Raw genomic sequence first — 25,022 nt, forward strand, 5'->3', positions numbered from 1 at the left:
AACCAGTCATCCTGTGCCTGCAGCTGAATAACACTCCCACAGCATGATGCTGCCACCACCATGCTTCACTGTTGGGACTGTATTGGACAGGTGATGAGCAGTACCTGGTTTTCTCCACACATACCGCTTAGAATTAAGGCCAAAAAGTTCTATCTTGGTCTAATCAGACCAAAGAATTGTATTTCTCACCATCTTGGAGTCCTTCAGGTGTTTTTTTAGCAAACTCCATGCGGGCTTTCATGTGTCTTGCACTGAGGAGAGGCTTCCGTTGGGCCACTCTGTCATAAAGCCCCGACTGGTGGAGGTTTGCAGTGATGGTTGACTTTCTACAACTTTCTCCCATCTCCCGACTGCATCTCTGGAGTTCAGCCACAGTGATCTTTGGGTTCTTCTTTACCTCTCTCACCAAGGCTCTTCTCCCCCGATAGCTCAGTTTGGCCAGACGGCCCGCTCTAGAAAGGGTTCTGGTCATCCCAAACGTCTTCCATTTAAGGATTATGGAGGCCACTGTGCTCATAGGAACCTTAAGTGCAGCAGAAATTTTTTGTAACCTTGGCCAGATCTGTGTCTTGCCACAATTCTGTCTCTGAGCTCTTCAGGCAGTTCCTTTTGACCTCATGATTCTCATTTGCTCTGACATGCACTGTGAGCTGTAAGGTCTTATATAGACAGGTGTGTGGCTTTCCTAATCAAGTCCAATCAGTATAATCAAACACAGCTGGACTCAAATGAAGGTGTAGAACCATCTCAAGGATGATCAGAAGAATGATCAGAAGAAATGGACAGCACCTGAGTTAAATATATGAGTGTCACAGCAAAGAGTCTGAATACTTAGGACCATATGATATTTCAGTTTTTCTTTTTTAATAAATCTGCAAAAATATCAACAATTCTGTGTTTTTCTGTCAATATGGGGTGCTGTGTGTACATTAATGAGGAAAAAAATGAACTTAAATGATTTTAGCAAATGGCTGCAATATAACAAAGAGTGAAAAATTTAAGGGGGTCTGAATACTTTCCGTCCCCACTGTATATGCCCATATAAAAAAAATCTCTAATCAATATTCTTCAATATACTCGTGAGACTTTATCTCCAAACTCCAGTGTGCCACAATATACTCCATGAAACCACTTTTTCCACCTCTGTGACACATATGCCCTCACCATATCAATTCGACATACACATCGACATCTCACAAAAGTGAGTACACCCCTTACGTTTTTATAAATATTTTATTATATCTTTTCATGTGACAACACTGAATAAATGATGCTTTGCTACAATGTAAAGTGTGAGTGTCAGCTTGTTCAACAGTGTAAATTTGCTGTCCCCTCAAAATAACTCAACACACAGCCATTAATGTCTAATCCGCTGGCAACAAAAGTGAGTACACCCCTAAGTGAAAATGTCCAAACTGGGCCCAATTAGCCATTTTCCCTCCCCGGTGTCATGTGACTCAATAATGTTACAAGGTCTCAGGTGTGAATGGGGAGGAGGTGTGTTAAATTTGGTGTTATCGCTCTCACTTTCTCATACTGGTAAATAAGAGCTGCAATAGTGTAGTACTTAAAAACAATGCCACCACTTTTTAAGAAAATAAGTAATACACTCACATAAATGCATATGAACTAGTGCATTATAATTGTACCAAGTCTGGATAAAATGCAGGTAATCATTGGCTCTTCCGATTTCCTGGTCTAACATCACCCGGCTCTGCCCAAAGCTTTGAAACACTTAGTTTACATGTTGCTAAGGTTATAGCCTAGTTTGCATTTTCAATCCGGAATATACGTTATCTAAAAACTTCAATAGAAAAAATTTATCAATCACAATATATCCCATAAAAATAACTAATTTCATATAAACTGCAATTTAAAATTAATTTGATTGCTAAAAATATTGCATGATCAAAAAATCAAAAGCATAATCATTTAAAATCATTTCCCGGAGAAATAGAGTACAATTCATACCATATAAGCAATTCACATCATATTTTACATTGAGACCTCTAGGTGTAAGATTTGGATTCACAGGAAGATTTGGCTCAGTATTCTGATCGTATTGCTGCCTCTCTAGTGTCTGTCTCTTATAGGTTTCTCCCCCCAAAAACAACAGTGAAGAGAGATCCTTATTGTGATACATTGAATAGTGTTTGGATAAATTATGTTTCTTACTGCTTTTTACTATGTGTTGAATATGTTTTGTGTTCTTATACATAATGGTCTTTTTGGCCTTCCCATATATTGCAGGCCACATGGGCACTGCAATCCATAAACTACACCTTCAGTGTTACATGAAATAAAATCTTTTACTTCATAATGCCTAACTGTAGATGTGACTACAAAATTAGTCTTCTTTTTGTAGATATTTTTCGTCCTTCTACATACATAACACCTTTCCATGGTAGCAACCCCTTTCCATCAAAGAAGGTCCACTGTTTTCCTCTGGGACGGTCAACTACATTCTGAACAGTTCTATCCTTTATTAGCGGGGCTTTCTTGTACATAAACTTTGGTTGTATTCTGATCTTATTGCTCTGCCTCTCTAGTGTCTGTCTCTTATAGGTCCCCCCCAAAACAACAGTGAAGAGGGATCCTTATTGTGATACATTGAATAGTGTTTGGATAAATGATGTTTCTTACTGCCTTTTACTATGTTTTGAATATGCTTTATGTTCTTATACATAATGGTCTTTATGGCCTTTCCATATATTGCAGGCCACAGGGGCACTACAATACATAAACTACACCTTCAGTGTTACATTAAATTAATTATTTTACTTCATAATGCCTAACTGTAGATGTGGCTACAAATTTAGTCTTCTTTTTGTTGATTTTTTTCATCGTTCTACATCCATATAACACCTTTTACATGGCAGCAACCATTTTCCATCAAAGAAGGTCCACTGTTTGCCTCTGAGACAGTGAACTGCTTCCTGAACATTTCTTTCCTTTATTAGCGGGGCTTTCTTGTACATAAACTTTGGTCTATCTAGCAACATTTGTTTCAAATCCCTGTCGACTCTGAATTTGGCCCAATATTTCTTAATTATCTGTTCCACTTTTCTATGTTGGACATTATAGTTTAAGACTATAGATAAACCCATTTCATCTTCTTCCTGCTATTCCTTTCTTCATTTAGTTTTCCTCATATTCCCCACTTCCCAGATCTTATCTTCAATAAATTTCCTTTTATATCTTTTTTTAAATAAAGCTTTGGCTAATTCTTCCCGATTGTTCCTCAAAATCTTATTTCTTAGTACTGTTTCTCCTCAGTCTTATTATCTTGTCTTTAGGGATTTTTAATAGCCAGGGATCATAGTGGCAACTATCACTGGGTATGTAACTATTCGGTCTGTAGACTTGAAAAATGTTTTAGTACATATACTGTTATCGTCTACACCAGTGACTGCAAACCTTGGCACCCCAGATGTTTTGTAACTATATTTCCCATGATGCTCATGCACTCTGCAGTGTAGTTGAGTATCATGGGAAACATCTGGGGTGCCAAGGTTTGCCATCACCAGTCTATACTATTCTCCTGATCCAGATAATTAATTCTTCTTTTGTTGAATTCCCACCAGAGTCGTGTGCTCTTGCCATTATTATGTATTACCAAAGTGAAATATCATAAACGCTCTTCATCACCCTCCCGAAGGATGATTACATTATCAATGATCTTCGGTGCAATTTTATTTGGGTAGGCCTGATCTGGTAAATGATATCTTCTTCTCACTGGAACATAAATTTGCAACACTGGGTGCAAATTTTACACCATTAGCTATAATTGCATTCTGTTGATAAAAGTCCTGATCACACCAGAAATAGTTGTGCTTAAAGGATACGTTCACCATTACAAAAAAAGTAATAAATGCACATTTTTTGCATGTAATAAAATATGCATTTATTTTTTTGTAATGGACCTGTAAAGCATTGCACCCACAGTCAGCAGATCGTAGGTGTGATGCCATTGTTCTGCAGACTGTCTGTGTATCAGTCTGGTCATATCTATAATAAGGCCTGGCAGTTACACTTTGACAGGAAGCATGAATGAACTACCACAGTTCTCAACAGTGCCATGGTAGTTCACTGAGAACTACAAACCAAAAGCTGTCAGACCTTGTAGTTTTCCCAATCACAGAGCACTGTGTCAAATACGTTTGTTGCAGATTGTAACAGCTAGCGGGGGGGAGAAGATCCCCCACTAGATGTCAGAATGGGGGATCGGGGGGAGTGGGGTCGGTGCATCTGTAACATTTTATAAGATACTTCCTCTCACTGGATTTTAAGTCACTGTTTCTCATTTAATGGCTTCCATGGCCATGGTGATGATGATTGATCATCGTATAAAGAGTCGCTACCTCAGCTGTATAATTCCATCCGTTTTTAACTCCACCCTCTCCAGCAACTGTATTAAGCGTTTAGTATCTTGAAGATAGGAATTGGTCTTTTGCATAATTAGTTAACGGTATCAATCTTCATATTTCCCCAATATAGCCCCCACTGACTCTATACCATTTACTACAGGTCGGCTGGGGGGGTTTTCTTGTCTTAATGTATTCTGGGTAAGATATATATTATGGGCACCCTACATGAGTCTGGGACTGGGAATCTTGCTTCCTTGGTGTTCAATAACTGTTTCTTCATTCCTCTTCTTACCACTCTTTCTAAATCTTTCTTATATGCAATAGTGGGGTAGCCAGATAACTTCTGATATGTGTAGGTATCATCAAGTAATCTTCTTATTTCTTTATGATAAGCTTCCTTTGATGGAACCTCTATTCCACCCCCCTTGTCTGCCGGTCAGACTACAATATAATTTATTTGTTCCAGGCTTCTAATCCCATTTCTTAAATACACGGGATCCCTCACTTTTTTTACTTTCAAATTCTCCAAATCTTCTGTAACCATCCTTTGAAACACTTCTATATTTTTGTTATTATTCACAGGAGGATTAAACAGTGATATTTCTCAATGTACCATGCTGGATACCAGCCTTTTACTTTTCCTTAAAGTATTGTAAAGTAAATTTTTATTTGCTTTAAAAATAACAAATATGTTATACTTACCCGCCCTTTGCAGTTGTTTTTTCACAGAGCAACCCAGATCCTCCTCTTCTCAGGTCCCTCTTTGGTGCTCTTGGTCCCTCCCTCCTGTTGCGTGCCCCCACAGCAAGCAGCTTGCTATGGGGGTACCCGAGCCAAGCCACAGCTCCATATGTCCATTCAGACATGGAGCCGTGCCCCGCCCCCTTTCTCTCCTGATTGGCTGAATGATTTTGACTGACAGCAGCAGGAGCCAATGGTGCCGCTCTGCTGTCTCAGCCAATGAGGAGGGGAGTCCCAGGCAGTCGAGACACTTGTACAACATCGCTGGATAGAGATGGGGCTCAGGTAAGTATTAGGGGGGCTGAGGGGGGCTGCTGCACACAGAAGGCTTTTTATCTTCATGCATAGAATGCATGAAGATAAAAAACCTTTTGCCTTTACAACCACTTTAATACTGTAGAAGGCTTCCTGATAGGGAGGTCTGCTGAAATTTTTTTGCAGGGTTCTTATCATTAATGGATTAGTTCATCTTTACAATAAAATCACCCTTGCATTCCAGCATCCCCAGTACATTAAAATACTTTGCTTAGGTTCAATGTCATACTTGAACGAAATGTGCAGCCTCACCCCCTGTTCCCAGCCCTGCTTAGATTGCAGGATGCACCAGACGTTGGTAGCCCATTCAAAACACACATTTGTGCAATGCCCTTTTGACATCCGGTGCCCAACACTAAGCTCAGAGGCTGCTGTGGTACAGGATGAAAGAGCTTGTTGTGCATGCCCAGATTTTGAATGGGTCAAACAGCTCATTCTTGTAAAGCTGTGGGCACATGCCCAATATCAGGCACTTCCTATATCTAAGCAAGACAGAGGTTTGCCTACCTAGGAGTTTTTCACACAGGCTTGGAATTGGCCATGCACAGTCTACAGGTGTGACTTTGAATATGACTGGGTATGAACTGCAGCTGGAAATTATTGGTCTCCACCACTGCAAGAAATGCTATGGCGGATCATGTGCCAGGAGACTTGGGTAAGTACAAAAGTAAATAAATAGATCTTTTGCTTATGAACAATCAACCGATACCACCATTTAAAGTGGTAGTAAACTGACGATGATTTAAATTTTTTTTTTTAACCTGCAAGGTTAAGCCATAATGTGCTAGTATGCCTAGCATACTAGCACATTATGTGAAAATTACCTCGGAATGAAGCCCTTCCAGCGGGGAGCTGTTACCGCTGACACGGCTTCCATCTTCACTCATCTGCCTTCCGGGTTCATGGACTCCAGCTGTGTGAGTGACCGGAGCCGTGACATCACTCCCGCTCATGCCGCTGCCATTTATGGCACAGGATTCTGAAGGAATGGCCCAGGTGGACGTTCCTTTAGAGCTAAAATGCCGGTGATGTCACCAGCTGCATATACAGTAAATATCTCCTAAACAGTGCACGTTTAGGAGATATTTACAGTGCCTATAGATAAGCCCTATTATAGTATATATAGTAAAAGTCATGTATGAGAGTTTACTCCCACTTTAAGTCCTCAGATGACAATAGATTAATTCAGAGATTGGTCTGGGAAATAACTTTCTTTTCTTGTTTCTGCAAACTTTAATTTTAACTTCTCTGACTCTCCCATCCTTACTTGAAAGAGTTTTGGTGACAAGGCCTAGAGGCCACTCATATCTTTGAGACTTTCAGTTTTTTACAAGAACAATGTCATCAGGTTTTAAATTAGGTTTATAATTTTCCCACTTGATAAAGGGATGGAAAGTGAGGATGTTCGATATTCAAACAGATATGCATTTCCCTGGCTGCACCAACAAAGTTAGTGTCTCTGTTTGAGTGGGTATGTTTTACAGGGCCCCAGATATAAATGAAATGTCAAAGGGTATTTACGAAGCTGGAAGTATTTCTAGACTCAATAACCTCATTGCGGACAGCTCTAATGCTCATGTAGGTGAATATGACTAAACAAAACAAACCACAGAGTACGCTGGCCTTGTGAAATACACAGTTCACTTTGTGGTTTCATTTATTTGTGCACAATACCAGATTGCCATATCTATCATGGTATGCTGCAGTATAAGAATATAGAAGAACAGCTTCACACATGTCTGCAAAATACACCAGTTCAACTAATTTGCTTGGACCTGAAGCACTTTGGATTTTAATGAAGGGGAATATAGATGCCCAGGGCTTGCTGTTTGCATGACCCCCTCTCTGTGTGGTCACAGACCGAGAAGCCAAAGACATCAAGGCCAGGGTCTGAATTGTGTCTATTAGCTAGACGATTGGCCATCTTTTGTAAAACATTTGAGGACAGCTTTTAGCTCTGAATATCCACAAGCCAGTAGCTCAAAAAGCTCCTTTTGTAAAGAGTCCTTGATTGATTTGATAATGAGCATTCAGCACAATCAAAGGGATGTGATAATAGCAAGAAAGTTTTATAGGCTTTTTCTTAGCTGGCTCCCAGTGCTGTCAATAAAAGCCAGTGAAGTGGGAGTGGGGGCCGGGGTTGAGTCCCATTGTCTGTGTGGCCGGGAGACTGCCGGGGACATACAGCCTCCCGTCCCCCCAAAGCCCTACACATTAGGAGAGACTGTCTGCTCCACCTTTCCTCTCCCCCTGCCCCTTATGTCAGAGGCGGGGAGGAGGAGTGTGTCGATGTGCTTTGCACATGGGGGTGTCTATCCTCTGATACGATCAATCGCATGCTGCTCAGTATAACCACTTGATGTAAGCAGAGACTGCTTTACTCCTTTTCTACATTGAGTGTGACTACTTTTTGGGTCTCCAGCACTCTCTTCTTCCATACCCCCTTACAATGTTATCCAATGTTTAGTCTCCATCAGCCATCTGCTCTGGTATGTATGGTTCTGGCTGATACATGGAGTAATGACCCATAAATTCATTTTTTTTTTTGCTATTATCTATGTTACTCTTTATACACTCATTTAACTCTTAGATACGTGATGGGTTCTTCTTCCCTTTTTTTTTTTTTTTGTCGGTCCTTGTAGGCACCGGCGCTATGGCAGTGCAGGCATCGACTACCGCTTCCCTTTCTCACCCCACCTCGCCTTAACATCCCCGTTCCCTATTTCCCACTGGTCGATACAAGGCGGTGGGGCACATCCAGGGGATACCTGCTATACTGTTAAACACAGTTGCACATTGTGAGTATGATATATATGCTATGATGTATTTTTCTTGCACCTGCATTACATACCTGTTGTAAAACATTGAATATTATGTGTACTTAAGTTTGTACTATTGTACTTTTAGATTATTGCACCCTGCTCTTATTCTCCCCTTAAAGCGGCGTTCCGCCTGCAAAATAAAAATTAAAAGTCAGCAGCTACAAATACTGCAGCTGCTGACTTTTAAAATAAGAACACTTACCTGTCCAGATCGCCCGCGATGTCCTCACCCGAAACCGACCCGTCCCTTGGCTCCGGGTGGAGGCACCGGCACCTTAAGTAAGGGAATCAGGAAGTGAATCCTTGCGGCTTCACAGCCTGTTTCCCTACTGCGCATGCGTGAGTCATGCTGCATGTTCTGGCTGGTCCCTGCTGTCTTCTGGGACCTGTGTGTCTCCCAGAAGACAGTGGGGGGGACAGAGGAGGTACCGGACATGGTGTAGATGGCCACGGATACTGCGGTGATCTTTTGCCGGAAGTGAGAGCAAACACCTGTATTGGACATGTACTGTACCTCAAAGGTGCCAAAAGTGACACTGGAGGGGGAAAGGAACCCTATAAGTTCCATTTCTGGGTGGAACTCCATTTTAAGAAGGAATTGCTATATATTCCGAAACATGTTCCAGGTGTAAGATCTTCAGGATTGATTAGCAAAGTATGGTTGTCAATTTGACTTTAAACCTACCTAACGTAATTGTAACTTGTTGGATCACGCTTTTATTGTCTGTGAATAAAGTTTACTGATTTTACCTCACTTCACATTGATACTGTCTCAGAATTTTCTATAAAATCCCAATGGGGTTATTCTTTTGTTTTGTAGCTGTCTGTGTCAATGGACGCGACAGTGGGGCTCGGGAGCGAGAATGCACAAAGCTGCTTCCCATGGGGGCACTGGACAGAGAGGAGGGGCCAGGAGCGCCGGTGGGAAGAGGAGGTTCGCGGCTGCTCTGTGCAATTCTATTTCACAGAGCAGGTAAGTATAGACAAGTTTGTTTTTCTTTTTTTTATTTATTTACCTTTACAATTGCTTTAAGCTATCCTAACAACTAAAATTGTAGCACAAAGTTCTTGTCTGGGTATAGTATCCTTAGGATTTGTAGCTAGTTTTGCTTTTCCCTTAACAAATCCTACAAATCCTTCTTGTCTTTGCACTTTTGTAGAGAGGAAAGATGCCTTTTAAGAGTATCTGGTTTAAGATGGCCTGTCATACCACTCAAGCATGGATGCTGATCCTGTAGAATAATTTGCAGACTTGGGAAGCCTGTCATAAGGGGAGTCACTTTGCTTGGGGATCTCTTGCTACATAGTTACATAGTTACATAGTAGGTGAGGTTGAAAAAAGGCACAAGCCCATCCGGTCCAACCTATGTGTGTGATTATATGGCAGTATTACATTGTATATCCCTGTATGTTGCTGTCGTTCATGTGCTTATCTAATAGTTTTTTGAAACTATCAATGCCCCCTGCTAAAACCACCGCCTGTGGAAGGGAATTCCACATCCTTGCCGCTCTTACAGTAAAGAACCCTCTACGCAGTTTAAGGTTAAACCTCTTTTCTTCTAATTTTAGTGAGTGGCCACGTGTCTTATTAAACTCCCTTCTGCAAAAAAAGTTTTATCCCTATTGTGGGGTCACCAGTATGGTATTTGTAAATTTAAATCATATACCCTGTCAAGCGTCTCTTCTCCAGAGAGAATAAGTTCAGTGCTCGCAACCTTTCTTTATAACTAATATACTCCAGACCCTTTATTAGCTTTGTTGCCCTTCTTTGTACTCACTCCATTCCCAGTACATCCTTCCTGAGGACTGGTGCCCAGAACTGGACAGCAGACTCCAGGTGAGGCCGGACCAAAGTCTTGTAGAGTGGGAGAATTATTGCTTTAGCCCTGGAGTTAATCCCCTTTTTAATGCATGCCAATATTCTGTTTGCTTTGTTAGCAGCAGCTTGGCATTGCATGCTAATGCTTAGTCTATCATCTACTAGGACCCCCAGGTCCTTTTCCATCCTAGATTCCCCCAGAGGTTCTCCCCCAGTGTATAGATTGTATTCATATTTTTGCCACCCAAATGCATAATTTTACATTTTTCTACATTGAACCTCATTTGCCATGTAGTTGCGCACCCCATTAATTTGTTCAGATCTTTTTGCAAGGTTTCCACATCCTGCGGAGAACTTATTGCCCTGCTTAGCTTAGTATCATCCGCAAATACAGAGATTGAACTGTTTACCCAATCCTCCAGATCGTTTATAATCAAATTAAATAGGATTGGTCCCAGCACAGAACCCCGGAGGACCCCACTTCCCATCCCTGACCATTCCGAGTATTCTTCATTTATCACCACCCTCTTAACTCGCCCTTGTAGCCAGTTTTCAATCCATGTACTCACCCTATGGTCCATGCCAAGGACCTTACTTGGTACAGTAAACATTTATGGGGAACGGTGTCAAATGCTTTTGCAAAATCCAGGTCTATGGGCCTTCCTTTATCTAGATGGCAGCTCACCTCCTCATAGAAGGTTTGGTTTGGCAAGAACAATTCTTCATGAATTCATACTGATTACTGCTAATGATACTGTTTTCATTACTAAAATCTTGTATATAGTCCCTTATCATCCCCTCCAAGAGCTTGCATACTATTGGTGTTAGGCTAACTGGTCTGTAATTCCCAGAGATGTATTTTGGCCCTTTTTTAAATATTGGTGCTACATTAGCTTTGCTCCAATCAGCTGGTACCATTCCAGTCAGTAGACTGTCAGTAAAAATTAGGAACAATGGTCTGGCAATTACTTGACTGAGTTCCCTAAATACCCTCAGGTGCAAGACATCTGGTACCAGTGATTTATTAATGTTAAGTTTCCCAAGTCTATTTCTAATTCTATCCTCTGTTAGCCATGAGGTTGCTTCCTGTGATGTGTCATGAGGACAAACACTGCAGTTTTGGTTACTGAAGCCCCCCAAATCCCTCATGAAGACTGAGGAGAAGTATGTATTCAATACCTTCGCCATATCCCCATCCTTTGTGACTAGATGTCCAGATGTCCTTGTTTGCAGACTTTAGGCTTGTCACTAATTCGCAGTGGTGCCATGCAGCATCTTTGGCTTGTCACCACAAGGTCATATTGTATCATCTCTTCTTGAGGGTTGCTACTTAGCTTTTAGAGTTGATAAATATTCTCTGAAATCTGTTGCAGAGCCCCTTGGGCTTAAAGCTCTGGGCCAGGAGCAATACATGCGCTGAGTCCACTGGCAGTATATTAAGTGGGTTCTGGTGAATTTGCTTCAGCTATGGCAGCTGCAAGTCTTTCTTGGGATGCTTCTAAGAGTGCTTTCTGGTGTATTTTCTTAGCCAGTAAGTGTGATTTCTACATTTTCATAGATGCCTCTTGCTGCACCTTCTCAGCTTCTAAGCATGCTTTCCGAGTTCCAAAGCATCATTTCTTAGCCTCTAAGGGTGGCCATACATTATACAATATTCTTGTACAATTTTCCTTCAGATTTACCGAAACCATATAATATGAGGTCAGACCATAACACTTTCAATTTGTATGCATTCAGGTGGGCCCAACATACTGTAGTTGAAGGTATAGCTAAAGGAAATTGAACAAGAAACATGTATAATGTATGACAAGTTTAGTGTGCTTTTTTTGCATTTCTAAGGACACCTTGTGCTGTGCCCTCTCAACCTCTAGCTATTCTTTTTCCATTTCTCATCTGCATTACTTGCTTAGCATAGGCTGCACAACCTTTCGAAACTGGCTTGTGCATTTCTTGTGGTTGAGGATTTGAAGGAACTGAAGACTCGGGACATTGTTTTCTAAGACAATGCCAGAATCTGCTACTTTTCTTTGTGGAGGTGCTTTACCAAGAAAGGAACGCTGTATTGGAATATGCAGTTGACTGAACTGACAGGGCAGCAAACCACTATGTAGTCGCTGTCCTGTATCTGCTGGGTAGCCACTGTTTCACTGTTCTGTCCTTGCTACACATTACCCTGTGACAGTGTATAGCTTGACATGCAATTACACCCGTCTCTCCTTTTATAAACCAGATTGTGTAAACAACTCTTAAAGCTTTATTGAAAAGGTTCATACAGTAAGCATACATAAATCAATTCAACATTAAAGTGGTTGTAAAGGTAAACTTTTACCCTAATGCATTATCTGCATTAAAGGTAAAACATTTTTCGAGACCGATCTCGATCCAACGCTGTGCCCATATGCAGTAGCTCTTCTTCCATTTTCCCCATTCTCACTGAAAATTTGGCAGCTCCTGCTGCTGTCAGTTGAAGCCTGTGAGGAGAGAGCAGGGGGCAAGGATGAGCAGACGTTGTGTGTGTCTATAGACGTACACAACCCAGCTCAGGATTAAGCCAACACAAACGCGAAGAGGAGGAGCCAAGAGCACCTGCGAGGGACCTCCAGAAAAGGATGTTCAGGGCCACTCTGGTAAATATACCATGTTTGTTACTAAAACAAAAAACAAAATACAAAACAACAAAAACAAAAAACAAAACCTTTACAATCACTTTATTTCAATGTCTTCCACTACTAAAGTGTGTGGCAGATGCTGTGTACAAGTAAGTTTTACTCCTTGCCTGTTATGCTACCACTACAGAATGAGATGTTCCTCAAGGCCTTACATAGTTTTTGGCTTCTTCTGAGCGCTTCTTTTATCTGAGAGTCCTCAAAATTTACACTGGTTTCCCAGGATGCACCTGTTTCCCTTTCCTGTAGAGAAGGTCATTGGGAAGTATGGAGGCCCTATAGAAGTCATACACTGCTAAAACAGGCTGTTGATTGAAGTGCTATTTAACCACTAGATGGAACACAACACAAAGTCAATAGGAATAACAATAATTTGACAGGATCTTTATGCTGGAAAACTCAGTTTGAAATGGCAATGGTTTTAATTCTAGCAAAGAAACATTTTTGCTTTATTGCCTCATCCTCTAGCTTAATATACCTACCATACCTACCTACCATACCTACTTTTCCCTTGTTACAATGCCGCTCCTTTTTGGGAGCCTAATGAAATTTCTGTTATGTAGGAGCATGTAATGCATAACATGAGACAGCTCTGTCATCAGTGTTTATGGGGAGACCAAAGCCACATTTATGCTATAGTTTGAATGTAAATAGTCCTTTGCCCTACTATGTAAATAAAATATATAAATAAATAAACAAAATATGTTGAAGGGGAAACAGCTGCAAAGCCTAAATGAGTTCACAGTAACACGTGCATAAATGAATAATGTATGTGATCTTGTGCTATTCCTTCATCTATACATAGATGCCATATATACCAATAATCATAATAAATAATAGTAGTGATGAGTGAAAAAATAAATATATATAACAGTCCAATAGTAGTAGAAAGATAAGTGTTCCACTACAATCAGTGATTAATCCTTGAATAACCAAAAAACATGAGCCTTGGGATAAAATCCAAAACGGGTAAACTGATCCTTCCCCCCGAATTCCCATCTGCAACTTCTCAGTCAAAGATTACATTACACATGTGGGGGTGAAGTAGACAAACAAGCCTCCAATAGTGTATTAATGTACCACAAACCATTTATTAAAAAACAGCATCTGCTTACATCAAAATTCCCCTGAGGAAGTCACGTGATGTACCGTGTAGTGTGTGGCTGGAGGACACACTGGACTGGAAGTCATGTGAGAGGCAGGAAAACGCTGATGTTTTTATCAATCTTAGCACTTTTTGCTGAATTTTGATGTAAGCAGATGTGGTTTTCTAATAAATGGTTTGTGGTACGGTAATACACTATTGGAGGCTTGCTTGTCTACTTCACCCCCACATATGAAACGTGATATTTGACTGAGAAGTTGCGGAGGGGACTCCGGGTGGAAGGATCAGTTTACCCGTATTGGATTTGATCCCAAGGCTCATATTTTGTGGTTATGAGGTGAGAGTCCTGTGAGCACTGAGGTGTTGGTGGCAGTGTATAGACTCTCTGGGGACTATCTATCCAAGGATTAATCACCGATTGTACTGGAACACTTATCTTTCTACTACTATTCCCATCAATGCTATAACTATGGTGGCTGATAGCATACACTGGGTTTTCCTTTCCCTGCTGGTGGCTAAACAGTGCAGTAAGGGATTGAAAGGAAAATAAGTATATGAAACTGGGGAGGGAGGCATTAAAGTGAACCTGTTGATATGCCCTGCATGGGAAAAACACAAATTCACTTTAAAGTGTTTGTAAAGGCTAAGGATTTTTAACCTAATGTATTCTTTGCATTAGGGTGAAAAACCTTTTATGTTTTGCCCCCCCCACTTTACTTGAGCCTGTTCTTGATCTAGCATTGTGCCCAAGAGCAGCAGAGCTGCTGTCTCTCACGTTCATTACCGGTTCTGAGACATCAGTGCTGCTGTCAATCATAGCCTGTGAGGAGAGAGCAGAGGGTGGGGCTGAGCCTCACTGTCTGTGTCTATAGACACAGACAACTTGGCTCCAGATCAAGCCTACAGGTGTGCCACAATGGGAAACGGCTTCTTATGGTGGCACACTGAGAAGAGGAGGAGCCAGGAGCCAGGACCCGAGAAGAAGATGATTGGGAATACTCTGTGCAAAACCATTGTACAGAGCAGGTAAGTATAAACCTGTTAGTTATTTTAAAAAATAACCTTTACAATAACTTTAATGCCCCGTACACACGGTCGGACATTGATCGGACATTCCAACAACAAAATCCATGGATTTTTTCCGACAGATGTTGGCTCAAACTTGTCTTGCATACACACGGTCACACAAAGTTGTCGGAAAATCCGATCGCTCTGAACGTGGTGACGTAAAACACGTACGTCAGGACTATAAACGGGGCAGTAGCCAAAAGCTTTAGTTTCTTAATTTATTCTGAGCATGTGTGGCACTTTGTGCGTCAGATTTGTGTACACACGATCGGAATTTCCAACAACGGATTTTGTCGTTGGAAAATTTTATAGCAAGCTCTCAAACTTTGTGTGTCGGAAATTCCTATGGAAAATGTGTGATAGAGACTACACACGGTCGGAATTTCCGACAACAAGGTCCTGTCACACATTTTCCATCAGAAAATCCTATCGTGTGTACAGGGCATAAGAGTTTAATTTACTAAAGGCAAATAGGATGTATACTTTGTAAGGGAATTTTAGATTGCACCCAATCATGTGCAAGGAGAATAAAAAACAGTATTTTTGCTTCCACATGATTGTATGTTGGAAGTTAGCAGAGCTCCAATATATAAACCAAACAATTCAATAAAACTGTGGCTTCTATGAAATGAAATAACATAAACATAAAGACAGATTAAAGATGATTATTTTTACTAAATGTAATGATTATGTGACTGGATTGAAGTGTGAATTTTGGATATCTGTGAAGAGACAGTTTTCTAAAAGACAACTTGGCCAGTCTAATAGAGAATCTTTAATCTGTATGCATTACCTAGATATTGTTTCAGCCCTTTGCAAATGTGTGATCTCTTAAAAGGTTCCAAAGCTCTGAAAACCTACAGCTCTGGCATTTGTGGCACCTTTGTGGTCTCTGGGCATGTACAGTTTCATATGAGGTCACCCATTCAGCATACTCATTTGAAAATGGAAGAAGTCAAATGTCACTGGGGCAGTGATATAGTTTTTAAAGTCCCCATGGTTACAGAGTACTCCAGTCTTTTACAGCTAGAAATATGATAGACCAGTCCCTATTTACTGCTCACATTCTCACAAATTGCCAGCTAGTTCCTTAACATATTCCTGTTTTCTTTAACTCAGTGGGGCACAGGAACCATTTTTTGCAACATGGCACTTTACACATCCATTTGGGTAAGATGTTTCTTTTTCATCCTTTAGATTTTATGGACCACACCTTGGATATCTGGCCCATCCTCCATCCCTCTCCTTGACTTGGTGGGGTTATTCCGCCACATCCCCGGGATAGACATTTGTCCCGCACATATGTCCCCCTTCTAGATGCTGGGTTCGCTCCCAAAATGAGCTCACATATACTTTCTTGCGATCCATGAAACGCATAGAGTCTTAGGATGCCAAGATATGAATACGACTCATGCTAACCTTTTTTTTAATGTATATACTATCCTTTACTAGAACAATTTTATTTATCTCATCAGGAATTTATATGTGGGCTCTTCATTTTTAATACATGTCTTTATTATAATGGAAACTGTTATTATGTAATGTTTGACTATGATCCTTTAATAAATTGATTACTTTTTGTACTTTATGTAATTCTACAGTGCCTTGCCTCATTCAAAGTCCCATGACCATTGCCATTTTTTCTTGTATGTATAATTAGGGATGGAGGCATGCCCCAACGGATGCTTCAGGTCACAATTCGTTTGTTGCCTATACATAATTTGAATACTCTTTTTTTATATCTACCGGCCTAAAACTGTTATTTCTGAAAAAAAATTACATTTTATGCTTCCAGATCAGGTTCAGACAGCAGACGCCAGAATGGAAGAGATCGTATAACTGGAACTAATGATAAAGGAACACCAACGATGGAATCCAGTAAAGAGACACGTTACTGTGCAGTGTGTAGCGACTATGCATCTGGGTATCATTATGGAGTCTGGTCATGTGAGGGCTGTAAGGCTTTCTTCAAAAGAAGTATACAAGGTAACATATACATCAATTAAATGTTTAATATATTATTATATGGATATCTAAAACTTTCAAAGCATTTCTCATTTATGTCATTTTATTTGCATATTAGGGAAACACGTATAGCAATAACCTTGGCACACAGTATTAAACATTTCAGCATTCTCACCTTTCAGCAATCTCAAATTAGAACAAAAGCATACCAGTAATTCTACACCTAATTGTCAGTTTTAGGAATTGTTATCCACTTTTATTGCCCTTGTCCTATAATTACTAAAAGGCCTTCAATTACCTCAACTGAAGCCTTTCACCTTCTCCCATCAGTGGCCCTCAAGAAACCAAAAACACTGAAACAAAATCCACTCCTAACTAACAAACCCAGCTGTTCACTGTGATTCATAGCTGTTCAGTTTGGGTTGCAATCTTATTCTCCTGACTGCTCCTTCCCATCTCAGCCAAAGGCAGGGCTTCCAGTTTCAGGACTGCTACACCCAAAGCTGAGACAGCGAGGATTTCAAATCAGCCTTCCTGGCTACTTCAGACACCCCTGCCAGACCTCTTAGCCATGTCTTGATCATTTATTTATCTTCACTGCAGTCAAAGCAATATAATCTGGTCAAGTGACCAAGACTGTGATTGGATGTAAAAGACAAGCAGCACACTGAGGAAATCACCTACCTCTGTGCTCTCTGTGCTTCATTTGCTAGACTTTCAGAACTGTACAATGCCGAAAACCTGTACTGGCTTACAGTGCTCCCTCTTCCACCCACAGCAAAACCAGAAACACAAAACCTTTCCCTAAAGACATTTCCTGAAAAATGCTCATTGTCTTGCTTCACTGCTTTTAGTTACTGACCCAAAAATCAAAGTACTGAAAGTTGTAACTCAGCTTACTAGTCAAACAACCACCAGCAATGGTTGCATCTGTATTTTAAAGTGTATGTAAAGCCAAGTTCTTATTTTGTTTATAGTTTTGACTAGAGTAGAAAAAAGTAAAAACTGTATCTAAACCCGAAAGTAAAAATGTAATATATTACAGCTTTCCACTCTTTAAGGTTACATACATGCCATAACTTTTAGCAGATGTGCACAAAATTGAGCAATTTTGCATTTGTTTCTGATATGCATGAAAAATGCATGCCACACTTGTGGTGCCATTTAGTGGCACCTTGAATGCTGCGAGGAGATGTGTCGTTTTTCACACAGAAAAATGCTTGACAAATGTGTCAAAATGTGTGCTTAAAGCGGACTTCCACACAAAAATGGAACTTCCGCTTTTCGGAACCCTCCCCCCCTCCGGTGTCACATTTGGCACCTTTCAGGGGGGAGGGGGGTGCAGATACCTGTCTAAGACAGGTATTTGCACCCACTTCCGGCATAGACTCCCATGGGAGTCTACGCCTCTTCCCATCCCCACTGCGCTGTCTCCTGGGAACACACAGCTCCCAGGAGAGAGCGGGAACCACTTGGGACGCGCAGCGCGACTCACGCATGCGCAGTAGGGAACCGGGAAGTGAAGCCGCAACGCTTCACTTCCTGATTCCCTCACCTAGGATGGCGGCGGCAGCTGCCGAGAACCGAGCGGGTTCTCGGCGTCCCCTGCTGACATCGCTGGACCCTGGGACAGGTAAGTGGCCATGTATTAAAAGTCAGCAGCTGCAGTATTTGTAGCTGCTGGCTTTTAATATTTTTTTTTTTTGGCGGTGTGGGTGAACCCCCGCTTTAAAAAACATGCAAAGCCTAACACTCAAAAAGCTACACGAGCTACTATGATGCACTGGTCGCACATAGAGCAGTCCATTAAAATTAATGGGATGCCCTATATGTGTAGCCTGACAATGTGCAAAAAAAAAAAATATATAAATGTGCAAAAACGCATCACCTGCCATCACGAGCCATAGTTTGGGGCCTAAAAGTGATGGTTGCATAGTTATCGTTTCCTTTGGCTTTTTTCCTGTTGATCCTGCCAGTAAGTCTGTTATTTTTAACAGCCTAAACTCTCCAGCAAAAAGTGGCAGTTAGAGAGTTGAGACAAACCATTTACTATAACTGAAGGGTGTCATATAATAATATAATATGTAAAACCTTTACCCCAAAGAGAAAAAATGCACTGTAGCTGTGGCTCCTTAACCACTTGCCGACTGGGCCGAAAGACGGCTACAGCGTGGTCAGCTTATTTTGGGAGAGCATCCACGGGGCGCGCACCCGGGAATATGCGTGACCACTGGGTGACAGCAGCCGTTTACCACGGATCACTTGTAAACAAACCGGCGCCATACTCAGGAGGAGTAGCGGACAATGTTTTGGGGTGTAATTTTTGCCATGTACATGCTATGTGTTAGAAATATTGTATAAATGGACAACTTTGTATAAAAAAAACAAAAGCGTTCTCATTTTCTTTCCACATTTTCCAAAAACTTTTAGAAAAAAATGAAATGTTCAAAAGACTCGACATGCCTCAGATTATACGTTGGGGTGTTTTCTTTCCATAATGGGGTAATTTTTTGGGCGTTTTTATTGTCCTGGTGCTCCAGGGCCTTCAAAATGCAAGAGGTAGTCAAGAAATTGGATGTGTAATTTATGCTCCTAGAATGCCTGAAGGTGCTCCCTGCATGTTGGGCCCCTGTATGTGGCCACGGTGTGTAAAAGTCTCACACATGTGGTATCAACATACTCAGGAGGAGTAGTAGAATGTATTTTGGGGTGTAATTTGTGGTATGCATATGCTGTGTGTGAGAAATAACCTGATAATATGACACTTTTGTGAAAAAAGAAAAAAAAATCTTGATATTGCAAAGAATTGTGGGAAAGAATTACACCTTCAGAAAACTCACCATGCCTCTTTCTAAATACCTTTGAATGTCTACTTTCCAAAAAGGGGTCATTTGGGGCGTATTTGTACTTTCCTGGGTTGTTAGGGTCTCAAGAAATGAGCAAGGCTTCAGTACTGCAGGTGTGATCAATTTTCAGTGATTGGCACCATAGCTTGTAGACTCTATAACTTTCACACAGACCAAATAATATACACCGATTTGGATTATTTTTTACCAAAGATATGTAGCATTATAAAATTTTCCTAAAATTTATTATGAAAAAATACTAATTTGGTACATTTTATAACAGAAACAAAGAAAAAAAAATTTACAGAATTTTCTGTCTTTTTTCATTTATAGCGCAAAAAATAAAAAAATCCAGTGGTGATTAAATACCACCAAAAGAAAGCTCCATTTGTGTGAAAAAAAGGACAAAAATTTCATATGGGTACAGTGTTGCATGAATAATTGTCATTCAAAGTGTGAGAGCACTGAAAGCTGAAAATTGGTCTGGTTAGGAGGGGGGTTTAAGTGCCCAGTGGTCAAGTGGTTAAAATGTATTATGTGGAGTTTGGTTTCAATTTGTTAGTCAAGTCCATCTAAATTTATTAGGGCATCTACTGTACCACTACCCTTTCCCCAAATTGACAATGCTGCTGTCCAAGGGTGTCTCTGTTGCTCCTCCATACAGTGAGACCACTTAAGACAAGAAGTGTGTTACTGGCCAGATCACCAGCTGAGAATTAAAAAAAGGCTAAAGAGAAAACTAAGGAAGCCAACAAATTTAAGGATTGGTAAACTGCAATATATTCATTTTTTGTTTTTGGGTTTAGATACACTTTTGGACACCTGTTTTGTTTTCCTGTTTGTGTCCTGACAGGAAAAAATTCCTTCACTTCTTGTCTTGTCTTGTCTCTTGTCTTGTCTTGTTATGAGAGTTTGCCAGGATGGGAGGGGGGATGAGTCATAACAGGGCCAATGAGAGCTGCAGAGATCTGTAGTTGTGTCTGTGTAAATCCAGTTAGTAAACAGGCAGCAGCTTCAGCTGCCCACAGTTAAAATGGCTGCAGCCAGACTTAGTAGGGGGAGATTGCAGCATATATGGCAAGTACAGAATCACAGTATATATAAAATAATATGCAAAGTGGTGGTTGGAGGGAAGCTTCAGAATGGCAAAGATGTTTTTATTACAAATGATGTGAGCAGACTGCAGTTTCTCTTTAATAGGTGAATAGAGAGATAACATAATTTCCAGAGGACTAAAAATCTTTAAAGCAAAAAACATTTTACTTGTGAGCTGTTTTACAAGGTGATTTTTTTTAAAGTCAGCTGCATTCTGGAGTTAAGGAAAGACTGATTTAAAAAAAAAGTCACCATTCATCAGAATTACATAGAAGCACGTTTTAGCTCCCACCTCTCCGTTCCAGCATTGAAATCATAAAACCTTCTTAGTGGTGGTAATCAAATACAAATAATCTTTGATTCTCTTGTTTATTGAAATGCAGATTTAAATGTTCTGCAGAGAACTACACAATTCAGGATGCCAGGCAACCATTTGTCATAAATTATACAATTCTCTGCATTGAATGAACTTTTTTTGCATATATGCAGCTGAATAAAAAAAACTTGTTCATTCAGATTTGCAAATTAATTTTCTCATTATTACTTTTTAGCAACATTTGATAATTTAAGAGTCCCAGCAGTCTATAGTTTGTCAGTAGATTAAGCAACTACTTTGAAAGAAGCAAACCTAAAAGGATATTAAGTACTCACGCTGGTAGAATTTGCCAGGTTATTAGACACAATTCTTAAAATCTGGGAACTGTAGTTATGCAGGATATAATTTAATATTCTCTTAAAGGAAATATTAATACTATCTACGGGACAGCTAAAGGTGTGTATGCCATTAAAATATAAGGAGGACTATTTGGAAATGATATAATCAAGCTTATCAATTTTGAGCATTTTATCCAACAAAGGACTAAGGTTTAAGAGATCTTTTCTGGACCCATTTTGTAAGCACTGTATAGGCACTATACATATGTACACTAAAAACTGTAACACTAGCATCCTAACATTTTTTCCTTTCCACTGTAAATCTGCTCCCTTATAATTATGGATTTTTCATCCTTCTTAGTGTTCAATGTTAGTTTAGGAGCTTTTATTTTTAAATTGACTTCTTCAGATTTGTAGAAGAGCTTTAGCCCTGTATAATCTTATTTATGGTATTAATTCTAAAAGTGGAAGTGTGATTTAATGGGCAAATTGATCTTAAGTTTTGCTATATAGTAATAAAGATGGATATAAATTTGTAGCATTGGTTTGCCTCATATTTTAACAAAAATTGAATCAACTTGATAAAACAAATGGCACATTTTCAAATATCGTTGCATTTGAACTTTTAAGTAGCATTTTTATATGCCCACAATATAATGACATAGAAAAATAAACCTGCTGACTTGTTTTGAAATATAAGATCCTTCTTGTTCTGGATTGTGGCTCATACCTTCAACATTCTATTACTATAGCTTCTACATCTAAGTCTGTTATATAAAGTAGTTTTTCCTTCTCTGGTTTTAAAGTCTTGGTCATTTGATCTGTTTCATCAAAGTTTTAGGTACTGGCTATAATGAACTGATTTAATTGAAGATGAGGATGAGCAATAGATGATTGTAAAAGGCTCTCTGTGGCTGTCTTTTTAAATGAGGGTATGTTAATAAAGCGGAACTTCGCTTTGCTTGTTTGCATCCTCCCCTCTTCCACTAACACATTTTTCACTTTTTGGGGGGGGTGGGGGGAGCGGCTATCTGGTTTTGACAGCTACCCACTCTTGCTTTTGGTCAGATGCACAGCATCGATCTGACCCAGAAGTTCCCCTCTTTCTCCTTCTACTGTAGTTTTCTGGGATACATCACAGATCCAAGAAGACTATGGGACCATTCACGAGGCTTGGCTTGGCTCGCACATGCACAGTAGGAAACTGGATGTGAAGCCATAAGACTTCACTGCCTGTTTCCCTTACTTGAGATGCCAGCACCTCCACCTGAAGCCGATTGAAAAATCGGTTCATGTAAGGACATCACTGGATCCCTGGACAGGTAAGTGGCCTTATATTAAAAGTCAGCAGCTTCAGTATTTGTAGCTGCTGACTTCTATTTTTTGGGGGGGAGCCTGGAGCTCCCCCCCAAAGTTTTGGCTTCTTTTAAAAAGGTATTTGATGTTCCCGCACGCTCCACTTCTGCTGCCAAGTGCCTCATGTCCATCAAACAGAGTACGAGAACTGTTGCTGATTACGCCATTGAATTCTGTACTCTGGCAGCAGAGGTTGCTTGGAACAATGAGCCCCTCGTGGCTGCTTTTTTCTCATGGTCTCTCGGATACCAGCAAGGATGAGATAGCAGACTGAGATATACCCACTGAGCTGGAGAAGTTGATCACGTTTGCCATCTTCATTGACTCCAGACTCAGAGAAAGACTCTCTTTTAGGGAGCGCTTGCGGAAGCCTCCTGTACATTTGTCTCCGAGCTTTGCAGTCCCATCCTTGCCTCCCTCACCTCCCATGCCTCCTGATACCAAGTCAGTCAGTGAAGATGAACCCATGCAATTGGGCTTCACGTGTTTCTCTGCAGATGAAAGACCCCTTAGGAGGAGGGAGAGATTGTGCCTCTATTGTGGCCAGGCAGGTCACTTTTTGAAGTCTTGTCCTACCCATCCAGGGAACGCCCGAACCTTGAGGTACTGTCACAGACAGACCTTAGGTGGCGTTGTTTCGTCCCCAGTTATCCAGAAGGATAAGCCCCTAGTTTTGGTTACCCTTTCTTGGGCTGAGTCATCCTTCAAGATACAGCTGCAGGCTTGTTCATTCATGCTGCCTTTGTATCGAAGCACTCGATTCTGCTACAGCTGCGTGACATTCCACTTGCCATTGAGGCTCTTGACAGGAGACCTCTACAGCCTGCCCATGTGACTCATGAGACTGTTCTGTTGTCCATGGCTGTAGGGGCTTTTCACCATGAGATAATCCAATTCCAAGTTATTTCCTCACTCACATTTCCGCTGTTTTATTGGTTATCCATGCTGAGGTTCTCTCCTGGTCACCACAATGCAGTAAGACATGCTTCCAGAAGGTAGCCAAGGTCCTGTGCACCTCTTCACTCTCTTCCCTGCCGGAGGAGTACCGCAATTTTAGCGATGTCTTTGACAAAGCCGGTAGTTTGCCTCCACACCCATCGTATGATTGCGCAGTTGACCTTCAACCTGATGCTATACCCCTTGTGGCCAGGTTTACCCATTGTCGGTCTTGGAGGATAAGGCCATGGAGGAGTGTGTTGCAGATGCACTTTCTCAAGGTTTCATCCACAAATCCTCATCTCCTGCTGGTTTCTTCTTTGTGAAGAAGAGTGGTGAACTGAGACCTTGTATTGTATTGGGGTCTCAATTGTTTCATGATTAAGAATGCCTTTCCGATTCCATTGATTACAGAGTGTTTTGACCGCCTTAAGGGAGCAATGGTTTTCACAAAGCTTGATTTGAGAGGGTCATACAATCTCATGAGGATTAAGGAGGACGATGAGTGGAAAACTGCAGAATATACGGTAATTCCTCAATCTAAAAAATAACCAAAAATAGGGGTGGGTACCATCATCCTTGGACTTGGAATGATGGGTACATTTGTTGTCGTGGGGCAATTTTTGGAGTGGAAAACTGTGTTTAAAACCAGAACATGCCATTATGAGTACCCCGTAATGCCTTTTGACCTTTGTAATGCCCCGGCAGTTTTCCAGGTATTTATTAACGATATCCTCCGAGATTTGTTGCAGTTATGTGTGGTGGTTTATCTCAATGATATCCTCATATTTTCCAAGTCCCTGGAGAGCCACCACACAGATGTCTGTGGTGTGCTTCAGAAACTAAGAGAGAACAATCTCTATTGTAAATTGGAGAAGTGCGAATTCCATCGTGAACAGGTTAAATGCCTGGGTTATGTCATTTCCACTGCTGGTTTTTCGATGGACCCCAGAGAAACTTTCAGGAGTCCTCTAGTGGCCCTGACCCGTGGGTTTACGTTCTTTGCAGCGTTTTCTTGGCTTTGCCAACTATTATCGGAAGTTTATGCGTAATGTCCCGTCTCTGGTCAAGCCTCTGACTTATATGACCAGAAAGGACGGTAACCCACAGAGTTGGTCTCCGGAGTCCATTAAAGCCCTTGAGAGTCTCAAGGCTGCCTTTGTTTCTGCTCCTGTGTTGACACATGCTGATCCTACGTTAGCTTTTATCCTTGAAGTTGATGCTTCTGAGACTGGAGTTGGCACCCTTCTGTCTCAACGTCCTACCG

At 40.9% G+C, this 25,022-nt stretch overlaps 1 protein-coding gene across 2 annotated transcripts in view; it reads left to right on the forward strand.

Moving 5' to 3' along the window:
• Positions 1-25,022, forward strand: part of ESR1 (estrogen receptor 1) — a 522,594-nt gene that overhangs the window by 298,199 nt on the left and 199,373 nt on the right. Inside the window, exons 1-2 of one of the 2 annotated variants that reach the window (XM_073627829.1) lie at positions 9,094-9,218; positions 16,699-16,889. In XM_073627829.1, the coding sequence (XP_073483930.1) occupies positions 9,109-9,218; positions 16,699-16,889 (301 nt within the window). In that variant the 5' untranslated portion in view covers positions 9,094-9,108. Of the gene's footprint in view, positions 1-9,093; positions 9,219-16,698; positions 16,890-25,022 lie in introns of those variants that run through there. The other variant, XM_073627828.1, reaches the window with a different exon arrangement.

The sequence above is a fragment of the Aquarana catesbeiana genome, linkage group LG04, assembly GCF_042186555.1.
Source record: "Aquarana catesbeiana isolate 2022-GZ linkage group LG04, ASM4218655v1, whole genome shotgun sequence".
NCBI classification, from domain to species: domain Eukaryota; kingdom Metazoa; phylum Chordata; class Amphibia; order Anura; family Ranidae; genus Aquarana; species Aquarana catesbeiana.